The sequence below is a fragment of the Trachypithecus francoisi genome, unplaced genomic scaffold, assembly GCF_009764315.1.
Source record: "Trachypithecus francoisi isolate TF-2019V2 unplaced genomic scaffold, Tfra_2.0 Lachesis_group0, whole genome shotgun sequence".
Classification (NCBI taxonomy): Eukaryota; Metazoa; Chordata; class Mammalia; order Primates; family Cercopithecidae; genus Trachypithecus; species Trachypithecus francoisi.
This window is the reverse complement of record NW_022681453.1, coordinates 184,470,862-184,495,316: the sequence shown is the minus strand read 5'-3', so window position 1 is coordinate 184,495,316 and position 24,455 is coordinate 184,470,862. Positions and strand designations below refer to the sequence as shown.

At 34.4% G+C, this 24,455-nt stretch overlaps 1 protein-coding gene across 22 annotated transcripts in view; it reads right to left on the bottom strand.

The window, feature by feature from the left end:
* ARPP21 (cAMP regulated phosphoprotein 21) overlaps positions 1-24,455 on the bottom strand; it is a 158,917-nt gene that overhangs the window by 91,689 nt on the left and 42,773 nt on the right. For 19 of the 22 annotated variants that reach the window (XM_033212973.1, XM_033212984.1, XM_033212977.1 and 16 more), the window contains exons 3-9: positions 23,295-23,461; positions 22,289-22,330; positions 21,420-21,509; positions 17,344-17,488; positions 15,839-15,917; positions 15,090-15,149; positions 14,241-14,381 (exon numbers count right to left, since the gene is read on the bottom strand). In XM_033212973.1, coding sequence (XP_033068864.1) covers positions 14,241-14,381; positions 15,090-15,149; positions 15,839-15,917; positions 17,344-17,488; positions 21,420-21,509; positions 22,289-22,330; positions 23,295-23,423 — 686 coding nt within the window. In that variant the 5' untranslated portion in view covers positions 23,424-23,461. Of the gene's footprint in view, positions 1-14,240; positions 14,382-15,089; positions 15,150-15,838; positions 15,918-17,343; positions 17,489-19,338; positions 21,215-21,419; positions 21,510-22,288; positions 22,331-23,294; positions 23,462-24,455 lie in introns of those variants that run through there. The other 3 variants (XM_033212993.1, XM_033212992.1, XM_033212994.1) reach the window with 1 other exon arrangement.

Sequence of the window (24,455 nt, the reverse complement as noted above, 5' to 3'; positions counted from 1 at the left end):
TAAATCAGAAGAGAAGTTGGTTAGTAGGAGTATACATTCAAATTTAGAACATTAGTAAGATCTTTAAAAATCAGATTTATGTTTCAATTTATATTGACCAAAATTAATCATGTCACAAAACCAAATGTTTTTGTTTGATTTAAATCTGAGAGTGTCTCTTGGGAAGACATGGAAGTGAAAATGAAAATTTTGACTTTCCTAGTTTTGGAACTTCTCAGTTTCAAGTGTCATTGTAACTCTAAAACAGCTATTTAAACATTATTTTAAAAATATCATTTCCATTTCTTTGTGGTAGTCATGTATTTGTTTTTCATATATTTAGAAAAAAATGCATCTACAACATAACTAAAAAGTAATCAAAAGGCTTATTCTAATTAATAATGTAAATATTGTTTAGAGCAAAAATATTTCCCGCTGATACAAATTATGCAGGATACATCCTTAATAACTGCATTTCAACCTTACATTGTTTCAAATACTGGGATATAATAGTTCAAATTATTAATCCTTTTATATCTTTCCAGAAATATTGAATGATCATAGAATAAATATTAGAATTTTGCTTAAAAAATCAAGTGAATCTAATAAAATTTTTCTAGGTTGATTTTATAGAGAATTGTTTATGATTATAGCACTAAAGAGCAATTTGGCAGTTTAAACTCATACAAACTGAGGCATATACCTGAAGTATTGCAAGTGATTAAACTAAAAATTACTGGTAATGTACCATTAGATTACAGCTTTGAAAACTGAACTCTCTTTCACAGTTAATTTACCACCATAGCAATATTATTTCTAAGCAATAAAATGAATGGAACTAAAACAATGTATTGTAGACCTTTATTTAAAATAGTAATGGGTAACTTTTAATGTATTAATATGTGAATGTAATTGGATGAAAACATTCTCAAAACTGCAAAAGGTTGTGGTATTTATTAAATCAATGATGACTAGACTTTACTATATATTTTACAGCCCTGCATCATTCATGCCTAACTTCTTTTTCTGGTAGATTTTAGTACATATGGTAGTATTTCTATCTTTCTCATATTATCATCAAAAAAGCATGGAAAATAAATGTAATGGTCATTCTAGGTGAAAAATACTTTCTTCTTCTGAAGGTAAAATATGTTTTTCCACAATTTGTAGCACATAACTACTGTGAAACTTATTGTTCATGTGTAGTGAATAGCACTGGCATTTCTGGTCAATTTCTTGGCAACCCCAATCAAACCTTTGAAAAGTCAGAATTAATTCTTCATTGTTCCTTAATTAAGCATAGCTCGTGAATTGAGAAGCAGTGTGGCTGAGTGAAGATAATCAAACTCTTGTCTTCTAGTCATTCAGTTCCAATTTTAGTTTTTTTCCCTCGAAGCTTGAAATAGATGAGTACCTATTATTATTACTGTTTTTAATCTTTCTTATCTTGAAGTATTTTAATAATTTACCTTACTGCCAGGTTCTTAAGACCAGATTTATTACTTTTCTTCCAAATAGTTACCTTAATCCTTCCCTTATTTTCCAAACATAAATGAAGAATTTAATTCTACTGAATATGTAGAGTCATAGAAAGAAGTCTTGAATTTCACCCTGAGTAACTGAAAGGTGGTTATCAGTATGTATGCGTATCTCAACAAATAAAAGTTTCTATGCACAACAGTATAAAATATGTTTATGGTGTAAGACACCTATCAAAAGCATTTTAATAGTCAGACAAATTAGAGAAATCTAATGACATTGTTCCCTTAATATTTCAAATATTTTCAATTAAAATATGCACATTTTGGATGTATTTTATTGAAAATAGGAAAGTCCTATGTTCTTCTTTTTAAATAAGTGTATCTCACAATTTGCATTATCAGTTTGTCATTTTATACCACTTCATTTTCTTTTAAATATGTGCAGTGCTAAGTAGCCAATGTTCTTTATTAGCATCTTTCAAACTCTTGTTCCAAATTTTGTAACACCCTTGGAAAATTCATTTTATTCTTCTCTGCTTCTATAGTGTACTGTATATATAAGCAGAGGCATGCAAACCAACTCTCTGACTCTCTTTTAACATAAGACTTTTCATGAACAACAATATTAAGCACAACATTTAAAAACAACATGCATTTGTAAGACATCTCTTACACTGGTACCTCTGCTCTGGCAAACAATTTGGCTATGTAGATTTGGAGACTTAAACATTTTTAAATATTTTGTCTTAACAAAGTGGTTCCATTTTAAATAATGAATCCAAAGAAAATAATAAATGAACGCAGAGTTCTATCATTCACAACAGCAAAATAGTGAAAATCTATAGTAGATTAGGTAAGCAATTTAAGGTATGTAATGCATGATATGTGGCTCTATAAAATTATATCCAATAATATTGAGTAACACAGAAAAGCAATTAAAAATGTAGATCGATTTGATCATATTTATATTGAAACTATAATATATAAGAATAATAATGTTAGGAGTAAGTATGTCTCATGGTGGGATAACAGGAAATTTTACTTTAAACCTTTTATATATTTGTGATTATGAAAATAATTATTATTTTATAACAACAAAATAATGAAAATTATTAGCTTAAAAAGATAGAAAAACAATTCAACAACTTAGTAGTGGTTTGCACCCAATTACTGGATAACAGATAATTAAAATATTCACACACTTTGGATATTTAGAAAATATTCTTTCATAGCATATATTACAATCACCTAAAATAGGCATTAGATATTTTGTTTTGTCAAACCAATTCTCAATTGTTCCACTGCACTGCTACTTATAAAAATACCAGATTTTTTTTTTTTTTTTTCTGAGACGGAGTCTCGCTCTGTCACCCAGGCTGGAGTGCAGTGGCGCGATCTCGGCTCACTGCAAGCTCCGCCTCCCGGGTTCACGCCATTCTCCTGCCTCAGCCACCTGAGTAGCTGGGATTACAGGCGCCCGCCACCACGCCCAGCTAATTTTTTGTATTTTTAGTAGAGACGGGGTTTCACCGTGTTGACCAGGATGGTCTCTATCTCCTGACCTCGTGATCCTCCCACCTCGGCCTCCCAAAGTGCTGGGATTACAGGCGTGAGCCACCGCGCCCGGCCAAAAATACCAGATTTAATTATGCTTTCTGCTTCTAAGGCCCTCTAGTATATGTAAACCACTCCTACCCTGCCACTCACTCTTTTTATTGCTATGTCCTTTTTGATCTATATGTATAAAAACATCCATTTACTAATGATAATATAAGGATAATAACTAAATAATACTGTCCACTCTGAAGATCCCTTTTTTCTTATCCATAGGAGAAGATGAAATAATGATATTATAGAAAAAGATTACAAGGATAAGAAAAAAAGGGGAAAACATGAAGTTTTTTTTTGTTTTTTTTTTTTTGGAGACGGAGTCTCGCTCTGTCGCCCAGGCTGGAGTGCAGTGGCCGGATCTCAGCTCACTGCAAGCTCCGCCTCCCGGGTTTACGCCATTCTCCTGCCTCAGCCTCCGGAGTAGCTGGGACTACAGGCGCCCGCCACCTCGCCCGGCTAGTTTTTTGTATTTTTTTTTTAGTAGAGACGGGGTTTCACCGTGTTAGCCAGGATGGTCTCGATCTCCTGACCTCGTGATCCGCCCGTCTCGGCCTCCCAAAGTGCTGGGATTACAGGCTTGAGCCACCGCGCCTGGCCAAACATGAAGTTTTAAAAAGGGAAAGTAATCACATGCAATTAAGACCTGGTATATTATATACTAGGTTTGTGAGCTTGATTATCTATATTGAGCGTGGTGTTGGCAACAGCACATAACAGTCACACACGTCAGATAGATATACTTAGCTTAACAAAACAGACTTATTTCTTCAAATTTACCTATACATGTAGAATTTCCACAAATGAAAAATTATGTCTACAATAGAAAAATTACTTTATAGAATGACAATTCTTCTAAATGATATGTGGATGATCTTATATGAATTATCTATGAAATACTGTGCACATATATTTTAAAATATGAGGATAACATCAAATATATGCCTAGGTTCTTGAACTTATTAAAACATTTCAAGTTTTACATGGAGATCATTTTACAGATTATTTGGTCACTATGTAAAACTTGAAATGTTTTGGATTAGCCTAAAATTGACGATTCCACCAAATAGCAACCATTGATTGATTCATCATCAATCTCAATCATGATTAAGATTTAGGATTAGCCTAGGACAATTTTAGGCGCCTTAAACTTTCAAAAACTCTAGGGTACATGTACACAGCATGCAGGTTTGTTACATAGGTATACATGTGCCATGTTGGCTTGCTGCACCCATCAACTCATCATTTATTAGGTATTTTTCCTAATGCTCTTCCTCCCCCAGCCCTCCAACCCTAGACATGTACCCTAGAACTTAAAGTATAATAAAAAATAAAATAAATTTTCAAAAACTCCAGTGGTATCTTCTAAGTAAACCTATAAACAAATAATCTAGTGTTAATCTACAAATGTGATATTTGGTTCATTATATTTGATCATGTACTTCTCTCTGGTGCTACTTTGACAGAAGAGCACAACACTTTGCATGCTGAATTCACTTCCAACAGTGAATTGATGATGAGTGATTTCTTCTTCGGCTCCAGGGTACTAATTTCTTGCAAGTTTTCTAATCTCAGGCTTTCCTTATCAGTGGTAATAAACTGAATAAAATCAGGGCTAGATTATTGGTGTACTTTTTTTTTTTCTTTAAATTCTCCATCCTCCCATTTCAGTGCTACAATAACACTAACTGATAGCAGCATTAACACATACAATGACTCAAAGTTCCACTCCCTTAAAACAACCATTGAATTTTAATACATAACCTAATTTCTTTATATGAAATTGACATGAACTAGCATACTGTATTTGAAATATCAATAGTTTCAATAACTAAAATAGTTTTAAGAATACAGACATAACACTGAGAATCAAGCCTAAAAACAGTTATGTCTTTTCAGCTCTGCAGCTTACTGTGCGACTTTTCGCAACATACTTAACCTCCCGGAGGGAGAAGGCTGTTGTTTGGTTTCTTGTAAAAAAAAATAGAAAATATAACACTTAACTTGCTTGAGAAGATTACATAGATGCACAATAATGCAAGTAAGCTAGGAAGCCCTGTGCTAGGCACTAGTAAAGCACTTAAATGAATTTTATAAACTATTGTTACACCATTCATATTTTTTTGAGTAGAAAAAATCTAAAGGCACAACAATGATTATTGATCCAAAATTTTCCTTAGCGTTAACCTTAAGTAGGATAGATATAATAATCGTATTATAATACTGAAATAATGGATTGATCTCTGTATTTCCAAATACAGTAGTCATATTTTTCTGAAAATGATATTTCCTTTGGAAACTGTTGAATATAATTGTTGTTGTTGTTGTTTGTTGTTTTTCTTTTTTGAGACAAAAGGCTTTTCGTTTATATATTGTGATGTTGTATAAAAAAGTATTCCATTGAAGCCCATATGCAAATACAGTATTTCAATCCCGATGAAGGCACAGTTACTAGTGTAGTTTACTTGATAGAGAATTGCCAAATATTTTTGGTACGTGTACATAAAAGCTATATATATATTTTTTTCATTTTCCTGGCTTGAAGCCCAGAAGGTGGGAAGTGAAGATTGGGAAGTTAAAGGCTAAGCTCCTCTGAGAATTCTGTGGTACCTGAAGGGCTGTACATTGGAAGAAGTCAGGTTGTGGGATAAAATGTGTTACACAAATGTGCACTGCTCTTGGTAGATCCCAATTTATTGTTTGAAGAGTTGTACTGAACATTAAAACATGTTATTATTATTATTATAATATTCATTCTACATAACCAGACTCTCACCTTCAAGTATTCTCTAAAACTTCCCAAACTATAAGTGCAAAAATGACTGTCAGCCCTACAGGAGGATTTATAAGAAACAAGGAAAGCCTCAGGTACTGGGCATAATTCTGCTGCCTTTAGCAAGCAAAGATGCAGATTGAGGAAATTGAGTCACAATAATCTTGATTCTTCCAAAACTATTATACATTTAGGACAATACTATATGCAGTAGGTATATAGATGATGAACTTTTAACTTCTAAACTGTATGATACACAATATGTATTTACACACACAGACACTCTTGTAGTTACACACTATTGTATTCACACACATACACACACACAGTCTTGATCAAAATTGTCATGGCTTCTCAAATAAACCATGAAAAGAATTAACATGTGCTGTAGCCTATACTTCTTATGTTCAAAGCACAGTACTGAACACTTGAGAAATGATTTTCAGCTGACATAATTTAAGAACATGAAACAGTTTTGTGTCACTTCTAAGTACGCCAAGGCAATTATGAATCCAATGTGTCTGGTGATTCTGGAGACTTTTTTTTTTTCTGGCATCATGGTTTTGTCATCTGTCTTAGTACTGATGTTTAATTTGGTTCTCTGCTCAATTTTAAAGGCAATAAAATGCAAATTTGAATTTTTATAAGTGAATCAATAGGTATGAGTTAAAGAACAGTGCTTGGTTTACTTCTCTTTACTTTTCATCATTGTTTGAGAGTATTAAGCCTATTAATGCTAATTCCTCTTTCCCTAACTTTAGGAGAGGAGTCATGGCTGAGTGACGGTAGCACTGAATTTTTATCTTGGTCTTCTGTGAATTGACTAGATAAGATCAGAGATGGATCTCAGTTTTCTCTCCTGTAAAATGGTTTAGCTTTATCTACCTAGGATGTCATGAGCAAAATAGATAAATAAATAAATAAAATTATTAAACATATCATGACTCCACAGATAATCTCTATAAAAATGTCATATGAAGCACACTATGTTATAGAATGTATATACATGTTTCATTTCCAAAATAGTTAATTATACATTCACACACAAAGGCCCATAAATAATTTCAAGTAGGGAAAGTAATACCACAAACTTATGTTCCTTCTTATGGTATTTTTCTGGTATTACCTATGTCATCTACAGAATCTTATATTCTCTGAGGTATTTGAGAATAATATTATGGAGAAAATATAATATTTGAAGAAAATGACATGGAGTTTGACCAGTGTCAACAAATAAGTCTCATTTTGAGCCTGAGTATAGATTAAAAAACGAAGTGTCTTGCTCAGTAAATAGTTTCATAGTTTTCCTGAGAACAATGTGATTCTTAGGTTTTCTGATCTTTGGAAACTAGTCAGATGATTTTCACTGCCATTTCTGTAAAAACTGCAGAGTAAATTTACCATGTTTAGAAATGACAGGATGCCAACCAACCACTCATAGATTTTTAAGAGGTACTTAAATAAATTGATGCTTGGTCTTCTTCAGGGATGATTAAGGGAGCATCCACATCAGGATGCTGCTCAGTTTATTCACAGAGCCACGCACATTTCTAGCCAAAGGAAGATAAATATAATAAACATGGAAGGAAAAGCATGTTTTGCTTTATTTTGTTTTGTTATAAATGTACTTAATCACCTGCAGGGAGTGAAATGCTTAAGGGCCAAACACCAAGGATTCTCATTTTCAGCTTTAGCCTCTTCAGAAAACTAAGCACAGTAGACGTTCTGTGACCTTGGCATACTGCTCTCCACTGTTGTCTGGGTCTACCCACGGAGAAAGTGGAAAGTCCCACGATCCTTCTTACTGATGTAATAATAACTATCCATCACTTCAGGGGTACTTGATAAAATCAATTGGTCTCCATTGCTCTATCTACAGGGAAGCTTTATTTAGTTCTAGAATGAGTTTCATGGCTTTTATGGTTTACCAAACAGCCAACTCAGTTAGTCATCCTTTCTGGAACACACAACAAACAAACTGCCATAGTCACTACCCACCACTCATCACTCCAGGCAAAATATCCAGGCTCACACTTCTCAAGATCACTGGATATGTCCTTGGGCACTTAAGGTATAGCCTCAAACCAATGCCTTTGGGCCACTATTTTTGTTTCAGTTTCTAGGGCCTGTATCCACTCTCTTTCAGTGGATTTGCTATTTCCTTTCTTTGCTCTGTACTGTCAGAGCAGGGGATTTGAGGCAATGACAGTGGGTGGATGTGAAAGACAAGAGAAAAAATGTTCAAGAGGTGACAATCTTTTAACATGAAAATTATCCGGGATGAGTTAAACAGTTCCTCTGACATATGCAAAAACATTCAGATATACATGGGATTCTCATTGCCTGCGGCTGATCTTGGCTTTTTGGAAAACAGTTGTGCAAGGGGATGGTTTCTAATCTCCAATGGTACACTCTAAGTGTGCATCCTTTCTCTGGGATGAAGAAGAGGAAGGTAAAAATATATCTAAAAGAACAACAATAAACTGCTTCGTGCCAAACACAGAATACGAGTAAAAGAGAGAGAAACCGAAGATCAGAAAGTGAAAGAAAAAGAAGGGCAAAATTTCTTACATAGAAAGACACATATATTTGTGGCATTTAAAATATTTTGATAAGATCACTATTCATATTTTTAGCCTAAATCCTAAATATAAAAAATGTAACATTATGTAGAGTAAATACATTATAAATATCATTTATAATATCAAAATAACATGGACCCTAATGCCTTCACCCTAGCAAGGGTCTCATTCATCATCATCACCTAACCTGACAGCTGACAAAAAATTCCATCAAAAAGTAAAAAGTGTCAGGGCAAAACATATTTCTGGCACTCTACAATGGGATAGAAGACAGGAACTAACTAAAGGTGAAGGGACACAACGTGGAGAGCCTCTCAGCTCAGAGACTCCATTTGTTAGAGGAGTCCCAGCTGTTAAGACCCAATTTGTAGATCAAAAGGCGTTGTTGGAGGCTACTGGTCACATACACAAATCTGTTCTTACTCTGGTTAGCTCTGAGCATCAACAAAAATGCAGTGCTGCGGAGGAAAGGTGACTTCCTTTACTAATTCTCTAAAGTGCGTCAGTTTGCTCAGGTGACAGTACCACCTTGAACTGTTTCCCAAATGAACACAAATATTACTTCCTTCTTTTCATAAATGTTATTCTTAACTCCAGCCCCATGCCTTGGTGACAGCAGCACTCACCCAAGTCTTTATACTCTTGGCCATTTCCTCTCGAATATATCCCATTAGTCAATACCAGACCTGCCTTTTGAAAGTATCATGTTATGCACATCAAGTCTCATGTTCTAAAGCTCTAAGAGCTGCCCGCCTTCAAGATTCTATTCAATCTTATGTAGCCTTCCACTGTCATTGACAATATCATTGTCTCCATATTTGCCTCCAGCCAGTACAGCATTATTTTAAAGTCTCCTGGATTTGAGGTCAAATATCCTGAATTAGCATCCTGCTGCTACTGTGCAGCAGTGTGACTTTAGACAATTCACTAATTTCTCTTCGGTACATATTCTCTTCAGTAAAGTTAGAAAAATAATTTTAAAAAATTCTTTTCATTAGGTGGCTGTGAGAACCTAACAAAACCATCTCAACAAAATGTCCAGCTCTTAGTAAATGCTCCAAAAATGTAGATATTATTATCTCATGTTCGTTTATAGCCCATACTCCCGTTTGCCATGTATCCCCCTCCTCACTATGTTTGTTTAAGTCTTACCCTTTCTCAAAGTCTTCCTAAATGCCTATTTGAACCATGAAATGGATGGGCAGGTAGTCCCCAGTGAATCTGCTATATACGTTCTGCTAGATATTTGATACAGTGTTCCTTCAATTATGGAGCGATTCTCTAGATGTCTGTTACGTGTCTACTTTGGGTCTACAAAGAGTTGCACTACATTTTTCAAGTTTTAAGAAGACTGAGATTCCGAAGTTATTCCTCCACCTATAACCATAGCGTAAAACGTTTGAGGACAAGAATCCTATCTCATAATTTTTTGTGTGATCACCGACACTGAAGTCTGTTGTTGGTGAGTTGTAGTTGCTGGAAATGTTTTCAGTATCTGGAAAGTTTTGTCTGTGTATATTATATGACTGCAAAAACATAACATCTCTGCTCTTATCAGGTAAGATTTACAGAAACCTGGAATGTATTAATGTAAAATCTCTATACAGTTGACTTTACTTCAACTATCTTTCCATCTTGTCTCATTGCTTCTCACTGCACCTAATGCTCTTGTAGATGTGGCATAAATCCATGGAGTTGAACAATCAGATTGCTGTGGCAGTAATTTTGTAATAACAAAATAAATAGATTCACCCCCTTATGACCATAATTAATAAATGTGGCTTTTTCATTCTTAGAATAAAAGAGTGAAATGGAGTAAAGCTTAACGTTTTATATTTATTTAAACTTTATATATTATATATTATATAAATATATATCATATTATATATAATATATAAATATATATTTAGATATAATGCATATATATATGAATTCCTTCAAAAAATCACATCTTGTGGCAGTAATAAGCATGGCAAATCTAGCAAGACCTATCAAGTTGTAGGGAGGTTCTGTTACTTAATGATATCACTGAGTTAATCTTCAAAAATATCTTATCTATCAATCACTGTTTTCTATCAGACAACAAAGGACTTAAAAGGATTACAATTTTCAACCAATCCAGGGACTCTTCTTGAGGACTCTGCTCAATATTTTCTGGGTATTTTTGCTTTAAGAGAATAAGATTATTTAAAAACATCTTTTTGATATTAGACACATTGGTTTAGGTCCCAGTCATGCTAACCATTGCTTCTCTGTAAGCCCCAAACTAAAACTCAGTTTGTGCCTAATTTTCTTCTTCTGTAAAATGAAGTTTTAATTATTATATTGTAAAGTTTTTTTGTATTAAATATAATAATATACATTTACCTCATGTAATGTATATTATTACAAGACGTAAAGTGGTGAAATGATAAGCAGTAGGCAATGTTAATATAAGTAAGGGATGATATTTAACAAACAGAAGTATATCATAAGATAAGTTTTTTCATCATAAAAGAGCAGATAGATTATATCTGGGTATATTACTGAAAATACTAGAGGTCAGTGCAGTACACACACATATGTAATCCTCACAGAGTATATTGTTATGATCGTAATATTTTGAACTTTATGTGAAATTCTTTCTTCTCCATGAAAAACCTAACCTTCTCGAGTCACATTCTATAGATACTTCACCTGCCTATCACCTAGAAAATCAGTATTCTGGGAAATAAATTCTAACCAATAAGGAGCTGAAATAGTTACAATTATTTAAACATCAATGTCAGAGTAGTATTAAAGTGTCACTGAAGAAGAAAAACATCAGAGTAGTATTAAGTGTCACTAAAGAAAAAAAATATAAAAGGAAGTTTTTTTTCCCTCTACCTTTTAGTAAACAAAAATACCCTCAATCCACATTTTTCTGCATTTCTCTCAGGCTACAGTGTCATTAAAATATGCATGTCATGTGTTTACACTGGAGTAGCATTAAAACTCTAGGTACTGAGAAAGTATTCCCCAAACACAAAACTCACATGGAACTCTCATCTCAGTATTCTCTCCTTTAAATAAATGAAGACATTTCAATCCAGAAATAGTTTGAAATTAATATGGTTCCCCTGACCAACACACGTTGATTGCCCTGATAAGACAACTCTGAAATTTTTCACAAAACCAAAAAACCAAGACACCTAGAACTTGAATAGAATGTTTTGGGTATAATGTCCCATTTTGAAATTCAACCCCAAAGAGCATGGCAACAGACTTTTAAAATTGAACATAACTTTCCACAAAACAACACTTCTTTTCACTAAAATTGTTGACAATGACTCAGGTTCTGAAAACTGTGATTTGTTCCTATTTGGATACAGAGATTTAATTCATCCTCTTTTTCCGTGTGCTAAAATACATCAGTTATCCACCCCCACCTCAATAACTACTCAAATAGAGGATGAGCCACCACCATCCCTCAAGAGCCACTCAAATAGAGCATGGTCAGAAATGTAGTTAGAATAGAACAGTAGAACTTGACAGCTATGAATTGAACATTGTCTGAGCTCAATACTTCAGTAAATACCCTGAAAGTCCACGACATACAGTTACTTGCCTTTTTTATTTAGGCATGATTTGCTTTGACTCATGAAGGGGGATCTAAATGGTGGTGTATAAGAGTAAGGAGTTAGCCAGAGGCTGAGTCCTGGCCTTCCTGTTGTAGCAACTGTACCTTCAAGAGGGTGTTCTCTGCACACACTTACTTTTAACTCTTCCTAAAGGTGTAAACATGTGGAGTCTATTTTTAAATGGCCATTAATAAAAAAAAAAAAAAAAAAAAAAAGCTGGCACTCTTCTAGAAGTGAAAGATTCTAGTAATATGATACCTACTCGCTAGAAAATAAAAGTTTTAAAGGACAAATTATGTTCTCCAGTGGTATTTGGGAACGTGCAGGAAACACAAAGATTTAAAAAGAGCTAATCAATAGAAAATTCTAAAATCATATCAGTGTTCCATATCTGCTGTATCCAATAGCTGCTTGAAATGTGGCTTACTGATAGAGGAACTGAATTTTAAAGTTAAAATTTTATATAAATTTAATAAATATGAATCAAAATGTAAATAGCCATATTTGGCTACCATACTGGGCAGATCAGGTTTAGAACTAGCACTCAAAGTTGACCAGGAGTCTTGATATAATGCTTAATTTTCTCAAAGCCATTCTCCAAGGGAACATGTCTAAAACATATGGACTAGTATTTATGACTATGTGATTGCAAAATTGGTGTGAATTAAAAATAAATCTACTATCCACCAGTTGAAATTGTATCATATTTAATATACTTGAACTATGGAGTTTTCCATGTTTGCTATGACCTTATAGACAAAGAAGAAGAAAAAAATCAAAAGGAAGTAGTCAACTGCTTTTCTATTTTGCAATCAGCATGTCCCTGCATTATGATATCTAAAAGTCATTAAAAAATGAAGAATAACACAACTATAACAACAACAAAGAGTATTTGATGGAGAGGGAAGATATAAAGGATTTTAAAAGTTATCTTTAAGTTTTACTACTATTCAAATATGAGGCCCATGTGTAAACAATCAGGTGAAATAGGAAGCTGATAAATTTTTAAAATGTGTTTTGCTAACACAGTAGAATGCAACTACAGGACTGAATGGTTCTGAAACTTCAAGGACCCTTAAACATGATTCAGTTCAAACTATCCTGCGGATATATAAGTAATTTGAAGCCCACAGAAGTGGAGTGCTCACTGTCCCTGAGACAATAATAATAGCCATGCTTGGTCCCAGATCTCCCAGTTTGTGCTCTCTTCACTATGACTTTCCCCTGACCTCTGCTGAGCACAAACTGATGCTTGAGTTGAGAAAGAGCCTCATCTCCATCCCCACTTGTCCCAACCTCTGGTGAGCAGAAAATATAGAGTATTGTAACCATGATACTCTGCTTGACACAAAAGCTCCCTTCACTAACATTCCTAAAGAGCACGCAATTTACAGTTTACCAAGCACACTGTGAGAAAAGAAAATTATAAAAATGGATGCTTTATGTGGGCCGTTTTTTTAGTTTAACATGCCTTTTGTTATAGAAGTGGCTTATACTGTACTCAACAGATATATAGGTTCAAGAAAAACAGCTCCAAGCTTCAAAGCAAATGACTACTCATGTTATTATGCTTCTGGTGACTCAAAGAAACAATGAACAGGTATTAAGATAAAAACAAACAATTACTTTAAAGGGAAAAAACTTGGCATTCTCTTTTTAGAACTAAGGCTTAGATGTCTCATGTAGCTCAAAACTCTCATTTTACAGGTGAAAAAATGGAGATGGCAGATGTTAAATGACTTGCTCCAAGTCACACAACTAGTAAGTAGAATTGGGTTTTAGAGGCAAGACTTCTGCCCCTAGGTTAGATAGATGTCTAAAAAGCAGAAGAAAGAAGAAAGAAAATAACAATTATTCTGTGTATGTCATGGTCATTTAGAAATATCTGTTGTTTTTAATTTAAGTTATATTTTGACATAAAATTTTTCACAGCTTTGTATGTAATTTCACAGAGTACTGATGGAAGAAAGAAAATTATGTTTCAGGAACTATGTAAAAGAGCAGGAAATAAATCCACTTTATTTTCTGAATTTTATAAACTTTCTTGGTTCTCAGACAATCGTCTATAGATAAATGCCACACTACTTCTGATAAGAGCAAGAGATAAATAACATTGCACATTTTAAATGTCATGTACTGTGAATTTTATACTGTGATCTTATAAATGAATCCATAGGAGAAAAAGAAAACGCTAAATAAGTACAGTGATGGGGCTTACATTCTGGTGCTGCTGGTCTTGTTGATGATAACAGATTTTCCTGTTTGATCCACATTGTGATCCAATCCAAAATAAGCTGCCACTCGATGGACAAGCATCCTCTGATACGATGACATCTGAGGGAACTTTTTATAATGATTACTGGAATATAATTCAAGAAAAAGTGGAATCAGCATTTTCATTTTTTGCCCGTAATACATTTTACAAGTATACACACAAAACTATCTCTCTCTCATCTAAACCACTAAGCCTATTGCATTTCTGGCATCACTTAATGTCGTAATTTCCAGAAAAAAATTCTACTTATTACATATTTATTGATTATGCTATAAGCATCTTTGTTTCATCGTTACACATTTCTCTTGCCAAATAGAATGTCATGTCTGTTGGACAGTATTGCATTTTAGTCCATGATACCTTATCACAGGACAAATGATGTGACAGAATACGTGACTGCAGATGTCTATATGGAGATGTGTCATTACACGGTTTACACTGAAGCAGCACAATTATTTTCAGGCATAACTGACTGCAGCCAGCTGGAGCCCATTAAAAAACTATAATAAAAATGAAAAGGGTCTCTTCTTGTTACAGCTACTCTATGCTAATCAGTGGCCCACTGTTTATAGCCATTTTGTCAGGAATTTAACAAGCAGAAGCACACATGGTCCAAGCAACAATTCTCATCAGCATGTAGTTCCTAACTCCAATAATGTCTCCATTTAACAAATCAAGGAACATATTAAACAATGTGTTATCTATCCCTAAGTCTTTCCAGAGTGGATCATTTAACTCCAGTACCAAACTAGGATACATCATCAAATTAACCAGCATTGCAGTTTAACATACTTGTTGTCAGCAATGAAATCGATAATTTCCTGCTCCATTTTCAAAAGTATCATCCTGTCCCTGCAAAATAAATGTTAAATTTAAAAGGTTTTATGTATGTCCCACTTCCAAAAACCTAAAGAATGCATTAAATGTATGGAAAACATTACTTTAATGTATGCTGCTACAAACTTAGACCTAATTCTTCTTTGGAATATGCTGACCATTTACATATTATTTCATTTCACTCACTACAAATTATTTCGTTATTTAAGAGTATTCCTTTGTGAAGTATATTGAAATATCTAAATTTTGTAGTCTTAATGTTCATTATGACATGCAAAGTACTAGGATCAAAAAAAAACCACATCAAATAAGTAGTATATTTCAAATAAATAGGAAACTGGAACAAATCAATGGCCAAGTACTGACTGTAAATGAATACACAGCTGCATTAAAACATAATTGGCTTATTTGACAACAATAATTTTTATTCAATATTTTTCCCCCAGCCAGTATCTCTTTGTGATCCCAAAAGCAGAACTCTTAAACTATAATTTATTAATTGAGTAACTACCCAGTTACTAAGACTCTCCATAAAAAGTAAACATGCACACCATCAGCAGAAAAAAAATGCAGGACATATTTTAAGACATCAGGGAAGGTATCTGCATTTTACAATGGCTTTCTTAGAAGTGTTGGATTAATAACTTTGATTGTAATATTCTATTTGATCCTTCTAAAAACAAGAGGCTTATTTAATAATTTACCTGGAATTATTCTTTAATGTGTTAATCAGAAACTCGTGTAAGTCTATGCCTGTAGAATCCGTGTATTCTTGGCTGCAATCTGAAACAAATAGCAGGATGGAGTTGTCGGGAATGATGGTGGAAAGGTGAGGTGGAAAAGGTTTCCCTAACCTATCCTGCTTCCCCCCTGCTCAGATAAATTTTAGGTGAAGCTGTTGGTATAAAAAGACATGTTTCAAAACTAGCAACCTGGCAATATAACATCAGGATGAAAATTAGATTCAGGGATGGAAAACAACCAAATAGATCCTGACTATGGAAAGATCCAAATGTCATACAAGGGGAAGTGGGCACAGTCTGGGTATGGGGGAGAGGTAGAGTCAAATATGTTATGTGTTCATCCTGCATTGTAAATTACAAGGGCACAAACCCCACATGACAGAACTCCTACCTACAGAGAGAGCTCTCAAGATTTGAGATCCCATGGAACCCTTTTTCTCTTAAAGAAAGCGAAAAAAAAAAAAAAAAAAAAAAAAGAATGTTCTCTAATGAGACTACCTATTAGTCAGTACAAAATACAGTCCACTAAATATTCCCAAGACTTTTAAATATCCTAATGTTGCCCAAAGCTTAATTTCTAAAACTGGTTTAGAAACCTGAACTTCTTTACTGTCATATACACCTTGGATTTTAGATATTCCTCAGCAGAAAAAACAATTATAAGTAGATGTATGGTTATAGAACACATAACTGTTAGAGGTGGTTGTCATTCCTCAGTTGACCAGATGCTCTATTATTTCCCAGCTGCCCAGTTTGTTTGTTTGTTTGTTTAAGTTTACTGCAAGACTGTTTACTCATGGTACTCTTCATTTCAACTTAGTTTTGTTTTTGTACAATGATTGGTATGGCAAAAATTTGGACAGTTTGGATTGTAGGCTTTCAGTTTGTAAAGGTATGACTTTTTTAGACAGTGATTTATTGAAGTAGAAGTGTGTATTTCTTAAATAAACATTATGTGATAGTAGATGCGTGCAGAGACTAAATTCTGTGCCAGATAAAATGCGAATCATGTATTACACTGACGTATACATCTGCACTTTGGGGACCATATCACTTATGAACTGAGAATTGCTAATCCACTCTCTGTCTTTTAAGATAAACATGAGAGTATCAAACTCGGTATCATTACTGTTCACCAATCCAAGTTAATCGATCCAAGAAACCTAAATTTAGGGCAGATTTAGATTTATTCCTTGTACAAGCTTGTCACTGAAAACAGAATATTAAAATGTGAATCCAAAGAAATATGTGATCCTAAAAATAACCTGTCTAGCAACACAAGTAATGACGCTATAAACAGAAAGAAAATCAAATTCACATTTTTTTACACACACACAGATACGTACACGTATAGAATTATATGCAGGGTTTGGTGGGAGGTGAATATGCATTTGAAATCTAGAATGTGTTCTGTGATTACGCTTGTGCCCAAATTGAGTAAGTTAAGGAAACATTTTCACATTCACCTTTTGATAACATTCTGATCTTGGGTTTTTCAGAGGTTTTATCTTTGTTTTTATCCTTTTCTTTTTCTCTTTCAGAGTCATCTTTCCTAGATTTATCCTCCTCTTGCAGGCTGGAAAAACTGGAAAGCTGTAAATGAATTGATTCCTGTTGGGGAAAAAATATAATAATTTAGGGCCAGGTTTAGTAATCTCTGTCTGGCTCCCATTTTGCATAGAGGTTATGAAGTATAGAAAAATGAAAACCAGGTGCAGATTTTTTTTCTTAAATGGTAAAAATTAAACCTGTCAGAAAATTAATTGCCCTTTAAAATGATTTAATCTTCAGGAGTCAATGGGAGGTCATAAGGAACATCTCGTACTAAAACTTTGCCTCATGAATATTAACCTTAACCAAGCTGAATTCCTGTAGATCACAATACTAATTTTTTTCTACGGGTTTATTTTTAAACACCTAGAAAAAATTTATTTATTGGTAAGCTCGCATCACAGCCATTGTATTAAAAAAAAAAAAAAAAAGGACTCTGTAGTTCCATTCTACAATTCCCTATAAGGGGAAATTGGCACAAAGACAGACATATACTAGGAATCATAATTACAAATAGAACAGACATAAAGAAAGCCTCTATTACCGAATTTGCAATAAAAACTCGATTCTAGACCCAGGTCAACAATGATTTCTACTACAATGAAGAGCAGACTACATAATTGCAGGAATTCTAGGCATAAACTTATTATAATTGTTTATAAATACCATTAATAAATCATTATAATGCATAGTTACAATAAGCATTGCCTTTTAGAAAAGGTAGGAAGTAAAATTATATTTTTCATAAATAATATATATTTAATATTATTTTATTTTAGCATCAGTTTGTCCTTTCTAAAATATAATATTCTCTTGAAATGATGTTTGATATAAGATTGACCATTTATAGCATTGGGACTGGATCCATTTTTATTCTTATCTATTTTGCACTGAAAATAGATTATTTTGCATTAACTCACATGTATCAGCCATTTGATTGATAGTATGTTCACTGTTTTGAAGAAGAATGAGCCAAATCATGTTTTTCAGTTTTATGAAAAACCTATGCTATGATTAAAACTATGACAAATTAACCAACGGTAAGCCCACTTATTCTTATGTAAGAGATCATTTGATGGCAAAGCTTTCTTCCACTAGTGACATTAAAATTTATGATGTAGGAAAAAAATAATCCCAATGACTAATAACGTCTCTCACTGAAAATTAAACTAATGCTCACACGACATGTGACTAAATTGATGCTCGTACCCTCATAATTTGGGATTCTTAATGGTTCTCAGTAAACCTGGCCAATCTAACAAACATAAAGAAAAGTTCTCTGAAGCTAAGATTCTTTTTTGGAAGGGGCTCCATTGTGAACTCCCTGTTTCACTATGCTTATAAAGTCACACAATATAAATGATGAAATAAAACATACTTTCATCATAAATATTTTAGCTGACTTTTCCAACTTCAACATGTTTTTCCTGGGGATGTAAATATATAAACTTCATAAAAATGGAGCGTAATTTGATTATAGAGTCATTTATTGCAGTTTGGGACAGAAATGTCTTAATATGCAAAGGTTCAGGCAGGTTCTAAGGATAGGATTTGCTTCTACTTGCTAAATAAATCACTGGGACATTTCTGGTCCAGAAGACATGGCTGGGGTGGGGAAGATTCAGTTTGACAGTTAATCTTCAAGGGAAACTGAGGGCTCCCAGGCCATGAAGGTGATCTCATCGCTTCTTCAAAACTGACTGAAACATCCAGCCTCTGTATGTATGAATCTAAAATCATAGAGGGTTGGACATATATTATAAATGCATGAGCAGAGGCTAAAGAATATCCACCATAAAAAAATGTACAAATTGATGCCATGTGTTGACAAATACTATACTCAGGAAAAAAATTATCTTTTCTATACATATACGTTACGGTGTTGAAAGAACACACAAAAGTGCTATAGAGTTGGTAAAAAACAATCTGTTATTTTTTAATATTTTTATTGATATGCTCAATAATAAAATACAAGTGTTAATAAATACATTGGTACAGGATAAGTTTATATCCAACAACAGTAAAAGAGTGATTCAAGTTGCAGTAATACACTGATAGGTAAATAGTATAACATTAGAAAAGCAAAATTCCTTTAACTTAAGGACAGACTGAACCATCAGATATGGGTCTGAGATCAAGTAATACAGGTAGCAAGAGTTTTTCCCACACTGGAAAATGAAGGCAGTTTTCCAAATACTGTGGATTTACAAACATTGGGGAAGCGATACAATCCATATACTGTATACTTCTGCCCGTGTTCTCTGGGATTCAGTCCGCACATTTTGTAAGTGCCGGTGGTACCTAATGAAGGCATTGCATATAAACTCAAAAGTCTGTTTCTTTATTCTCTAAAAAGGTAACACGGCCACTTGCTTATATGTGTGTGTCTGGATGTTTTCTATCAGTCCCCTGCTCCCACCACTCCTCAGCCAATCCATAGAGAAGCTTGCAGGTCTCATTCTCTCCTACAAAGCTAGTCTTGGTTTCTGAGCTTGGAACCAGCAGGAACAAAGCACCATTTACACCTTATTTCTCTGCACCAATTGTATGGAGACATTAGACTTAGGTCCAGAGTGGGCAGTATGATACAGATGATCCCTTAAAAAATTTCCTCCTGGTACCTTTTCAAATGGGACCAAAAGCAGATTAAGTCTATAAAGGCTGTCCTTCTCTGCCTGGCATTAGGAGTGGGGGACAACTGGGGCATTACTTCTTACAGGGCCTGTCATTCTGCAGAGTTAACATATATTGTGTGCAGTACATTACAAGCCATCAATCAACATTTAATAATATAAGCCATGATATTCACATGATTCTCCCTTTTCAATCTCCATTAAAAAATAGAAGCACAAATAAAATGCTGAAGGAAAGCTACACGTTTCTCAGAGCCCAAGTAAAATAAAGCATGTGTACGAAACACAGTAATGGCCACTGAAAGAGAGCCTGTCCATGCCTTATGACATGAGTGGCGTGTTGAGAAAATGATGCTAGAAAAAAAAAAAAAAAAACACACACTCTTAGGACAAAATCTATTAGGAATTTATTTTTGGTCCTTTTAAAGAAAGTGCTCTCAATGCTCTCTGTTTCCATGAGGGGAATTCAGAGTATTTCAATTAAAGTAAAAAGAAAAAAGCAAAACCAAACCAAACAAAAATAATGATATCTTAATCAATTTTTCCCTCCCCTGGGCTCAGGTAAACCATTTTACTTTTGTCTTGACTGCTCCCAGCCTCTGATAAAATAAGTACAATTTCAGCAGCAAGACCATTTTTTATAAAAGCTAATATGATGCCTAAAAGGCAAACAAAAATAAGTATGATGTGAAGTTTCCCATTTTGTCATGAAATAATTTTGTTGAAATTTAAATTTTTATAACCTACTAATCTTGCTGTAAGGAGCAAAAATAAGGGTAAAAATATGCAGTGATAGATTAATAATATTAAAGTCACCATCAGCTCAGATTCATTTCTGGACAACTTTTGCAGTATTGAGAAATCTCCACCAAAGGCCATAAAAGTATTTCTCCAAAGTTCAATGCACCTTATTCACTATTTCCTAAGTTTCATATGAACCAACAATTGTGTTTCTTATAGGCAAGTGCATTTTGGGGAGCTGAGAGGTAAGACATCTCCAACAAGGAAGGAGAGAGGATACTTGGGATTATATTTGGTTCAGCCTTATCAAAAGAGAGCCTTTGAGGAAATTCAGCACTACTGTGCCTACTTTTTATTTAACTTTTAATCTAAATTCTTTTGAATTCCTTTCCATTTGCAGTTTTCAGAGAGTCTGGAAAAAAACAAATGTAATACTCTGTGACAAACCATTAAACTATTTTAGAATGTTGAATAAGCAAGGGATGAAGCCAAAAAATGAATTATTTTTTTCAATTATATTTTTCTCCCCCAAAACACTGTTTAACACCAAATTAAGAGTCATGCACACAAAGGTGGATCCCGTTCATGCAATTAATGATAATGACAAGGGGATATACCTGATCCTGAAGACTTTCACCTCCTGGTCTGGCAGAAGATTCCTCACAGACAGCAAGACTGCGAGTCAGTTTACCTTTTCCTGCTCCTGACTAGGAGGGGGGAAAGAAAAGGGAAGGAAAGGAAAATAAAGGAAACAAACAGGAAACATTCTCGCACTGCCAAATCATCTCCACATTTACATGACTTCCCCAAATGAGATTTTTAAAACCAAACTTCAAGTCTGCCAATCATTACTGTCTACATTGGCTCTAAGCATCATACCTCTATGTTGATGGGGATGGAAGTAAAGAGGAATGTGAACAGATAAATTAAAAAAATACTTTTAGTAAATTGTGTGTATCACATTGGGAACATATGAAGAATGAATTCCTGTCATTTCATGAAAATATCAGGAGGAAAAAATGGCAAAATTAATTTCTACTAAAACTAAGTTTGCAGGAGATTTGACTGAGAAGATGGTTAAAAGGATGAAAAGTATGTACTAAACAGCTGTATCTGTTTACTTCAAGGCAGAAATCAAGTAGTGAGAATAAAATATCTACTCTAAATTTTATTTAAAATAAAAACAAAACAAGTGGTCGTTTGTTTTGTAAACTACTGTCAAATCTCTAAGTGTGAAAACAGGATCAAATACATACATTTACAGGTATTTGAACACTAAATCCTCTAATTAAAAAATATATAGTGGCAGAAAGTAAGACACGCATAAACACAACCCCATCAAAAACAGCCAGCACCAGTACAACCGGGATCCCCCACAATATCTGGACACAATCATCTGAACTGCTGGCAAATCCTTTAACTCTGATATAAAATATGCAATTTATACCCATGATATCAGGTCTACTTAGAATGTTAAGAAGCCTACCTTGGATTTTCTTCTTTCTTGATTCTGAGCCTCCAGCCGCCTCTGTATGTTGGAAAGAAAATAAAACAAAATAAAATAAAACAAACAAAAACAAACAGTAAACCAACAACCGAGAGAGAGAGAAAGAAAGAGAGAAAAATGTCACTACTGGCTACAGTAGAGAAGTCAATAATAATAGCAACAGAACATCACAAACATTAGGGAGGACTCCTCCTTCCCTAGCTTTAAAAAACTTTTGACTAACTTTTAGCTCTTTTCTCTTTATAGCAACTATTGGAAAGAGGAAAAGGAAAAGCCAGCTTTGAAGTCTTTTGGCCATCATGCAGTTATCTGCCTTTGTTAACTGTTGGTATATAAAGAGTTAACACTTCTGTAGTTTAGTTAAAAGAAAATCAGTACTTACAAGCTATTTGTAAGTGCAGTTTGTTTTCCTTCTACCAAATCTCTTTCCCTTGTAAATCATGATATGTTTCACAACACTTTTTCATTTCCTTTAATCACTCCCAGTCTTTCTTCCTCCTTCTAGTATTCTCTCTGTGGCTAGGAATTCTAGGGTTTAGCTTGTTTGCTAATAAGACTTGAGCCTTAGCATGCCCATGAAAGTCAAAGGAACACCTGCCTTTGATTTTTCTTAGTTTACCATAAATTGAGTCTTCACCTTTCTACAGAACAGCAAATTCATTTTTAAAACTCAGCTAGTCTGAAGCTGCCTTGGGAGAAGCCCTCCATGTACACCTTGAGGTGTTCTGGAAATTGGTAAGGGGATGCTGTGTGCAAATTCAGAAAATAAATACTTTCCTATGACTTTTTCCCCACAAAACACATTTTAGAGCATGGTTGGGTTAGGACAAAAAGTGACAAAAATTGAAAAAGTAGGAGACTAGCATTTCCTAATGATACAACTAGTGAAACTCTTTAAAAAATAAATCTTTAAAGTATTCTGAAAATAAAAGAAGGGATCTGCACACAGTTGTATGAGAGTCAGGGTCTCTTCATGCTCACTCACCTGAAGTTCCAGTTTCTCCTCTTCATCCAGACTCTCTGATTTAACAATCCCGTTCTCTGGAGTAGCTGCCTCCTGCTCAGTCCCTCCTTCCTCTGCTATCGCCTGATTCAGGTCTCCTTGCTCAGACATTCTCCCAGGTGCAAATTAAAATAACAAGATTTTATGCCCTAAAAGGTTAAGGTATCAGAAAATAAAGTCAGTGCAAGGTATTTACTATCATTCTTTAGATATTTCATTTCTCTTTTCATATTCAAATCCAAATGAGCAATTTTGAGAATTTTATACAAAAGGTGGAAAAAACAAGGTGAAATCAAGTACCCAAGGCATGCACAAGAGGCAGATGCAGTTGTCCCATCCACACCCCCTTTACACACACTTGTGAATACACCTTGCCATCAAAATGGGTCAACAAATCTTAGAGACACCTGACTCCCACACAACTACCAGTCCCCGATTCTCCACTACAGGGTAGAAGCAACAAAAGAGGATATTTCTCCCACTTTTGAATAAAGGACCCTCGACTTCTGACTCAAGATGTGGTATTGATGTTCTGCAGCATCTCTAAGATGACTGAGAAATTATTTGCAGGTTCCAAACATAGACATGCTTCCCTAGATATAAGGAATACGGTAGTCTGCAAGGGCAAAAAATCTATTGAAAAGGTAACAATTCAGCATAAATATGGTATCTAATTTTGGCAATAAACCTTTCAGGGTCCACATTTCCAGGTTTCGAACTGACAGCTACGTTATTAAAAACGTAAGCCCTCTCCCAAGCTCCTGTCAGTTACTGGTGCGACAAGATCCTGTGGAAGGGAGTCTTTGGCAGGCAGCTCTAATGAAGCTATCCCAACTAAACTCTACTTCTCCATGCTCACGATAGACTACAGACACTGGAAATGGCTTTTCAGAGTTAAAGTCTGTTATTATTTTTTTCTCCCTACCTTTATAAAACCCCTGACACTTCCCCTTCTGATGTGCTGTCAAATGAGGCTCATGAATAATTTAGCATTTACTTCCTCCTCACTTTTTTTAAGCTGTGAGAAAAATAGAAAGAAAAAAAAGAAGAAATAGAAGGAGGGAGGAGGAGGAGGAAGGAGGAGGAGGAAAGAGAGAAGAAGAAGAAGAAAGAAAAGAGAAAGAAGAAGGAGAAGGAGAGAGA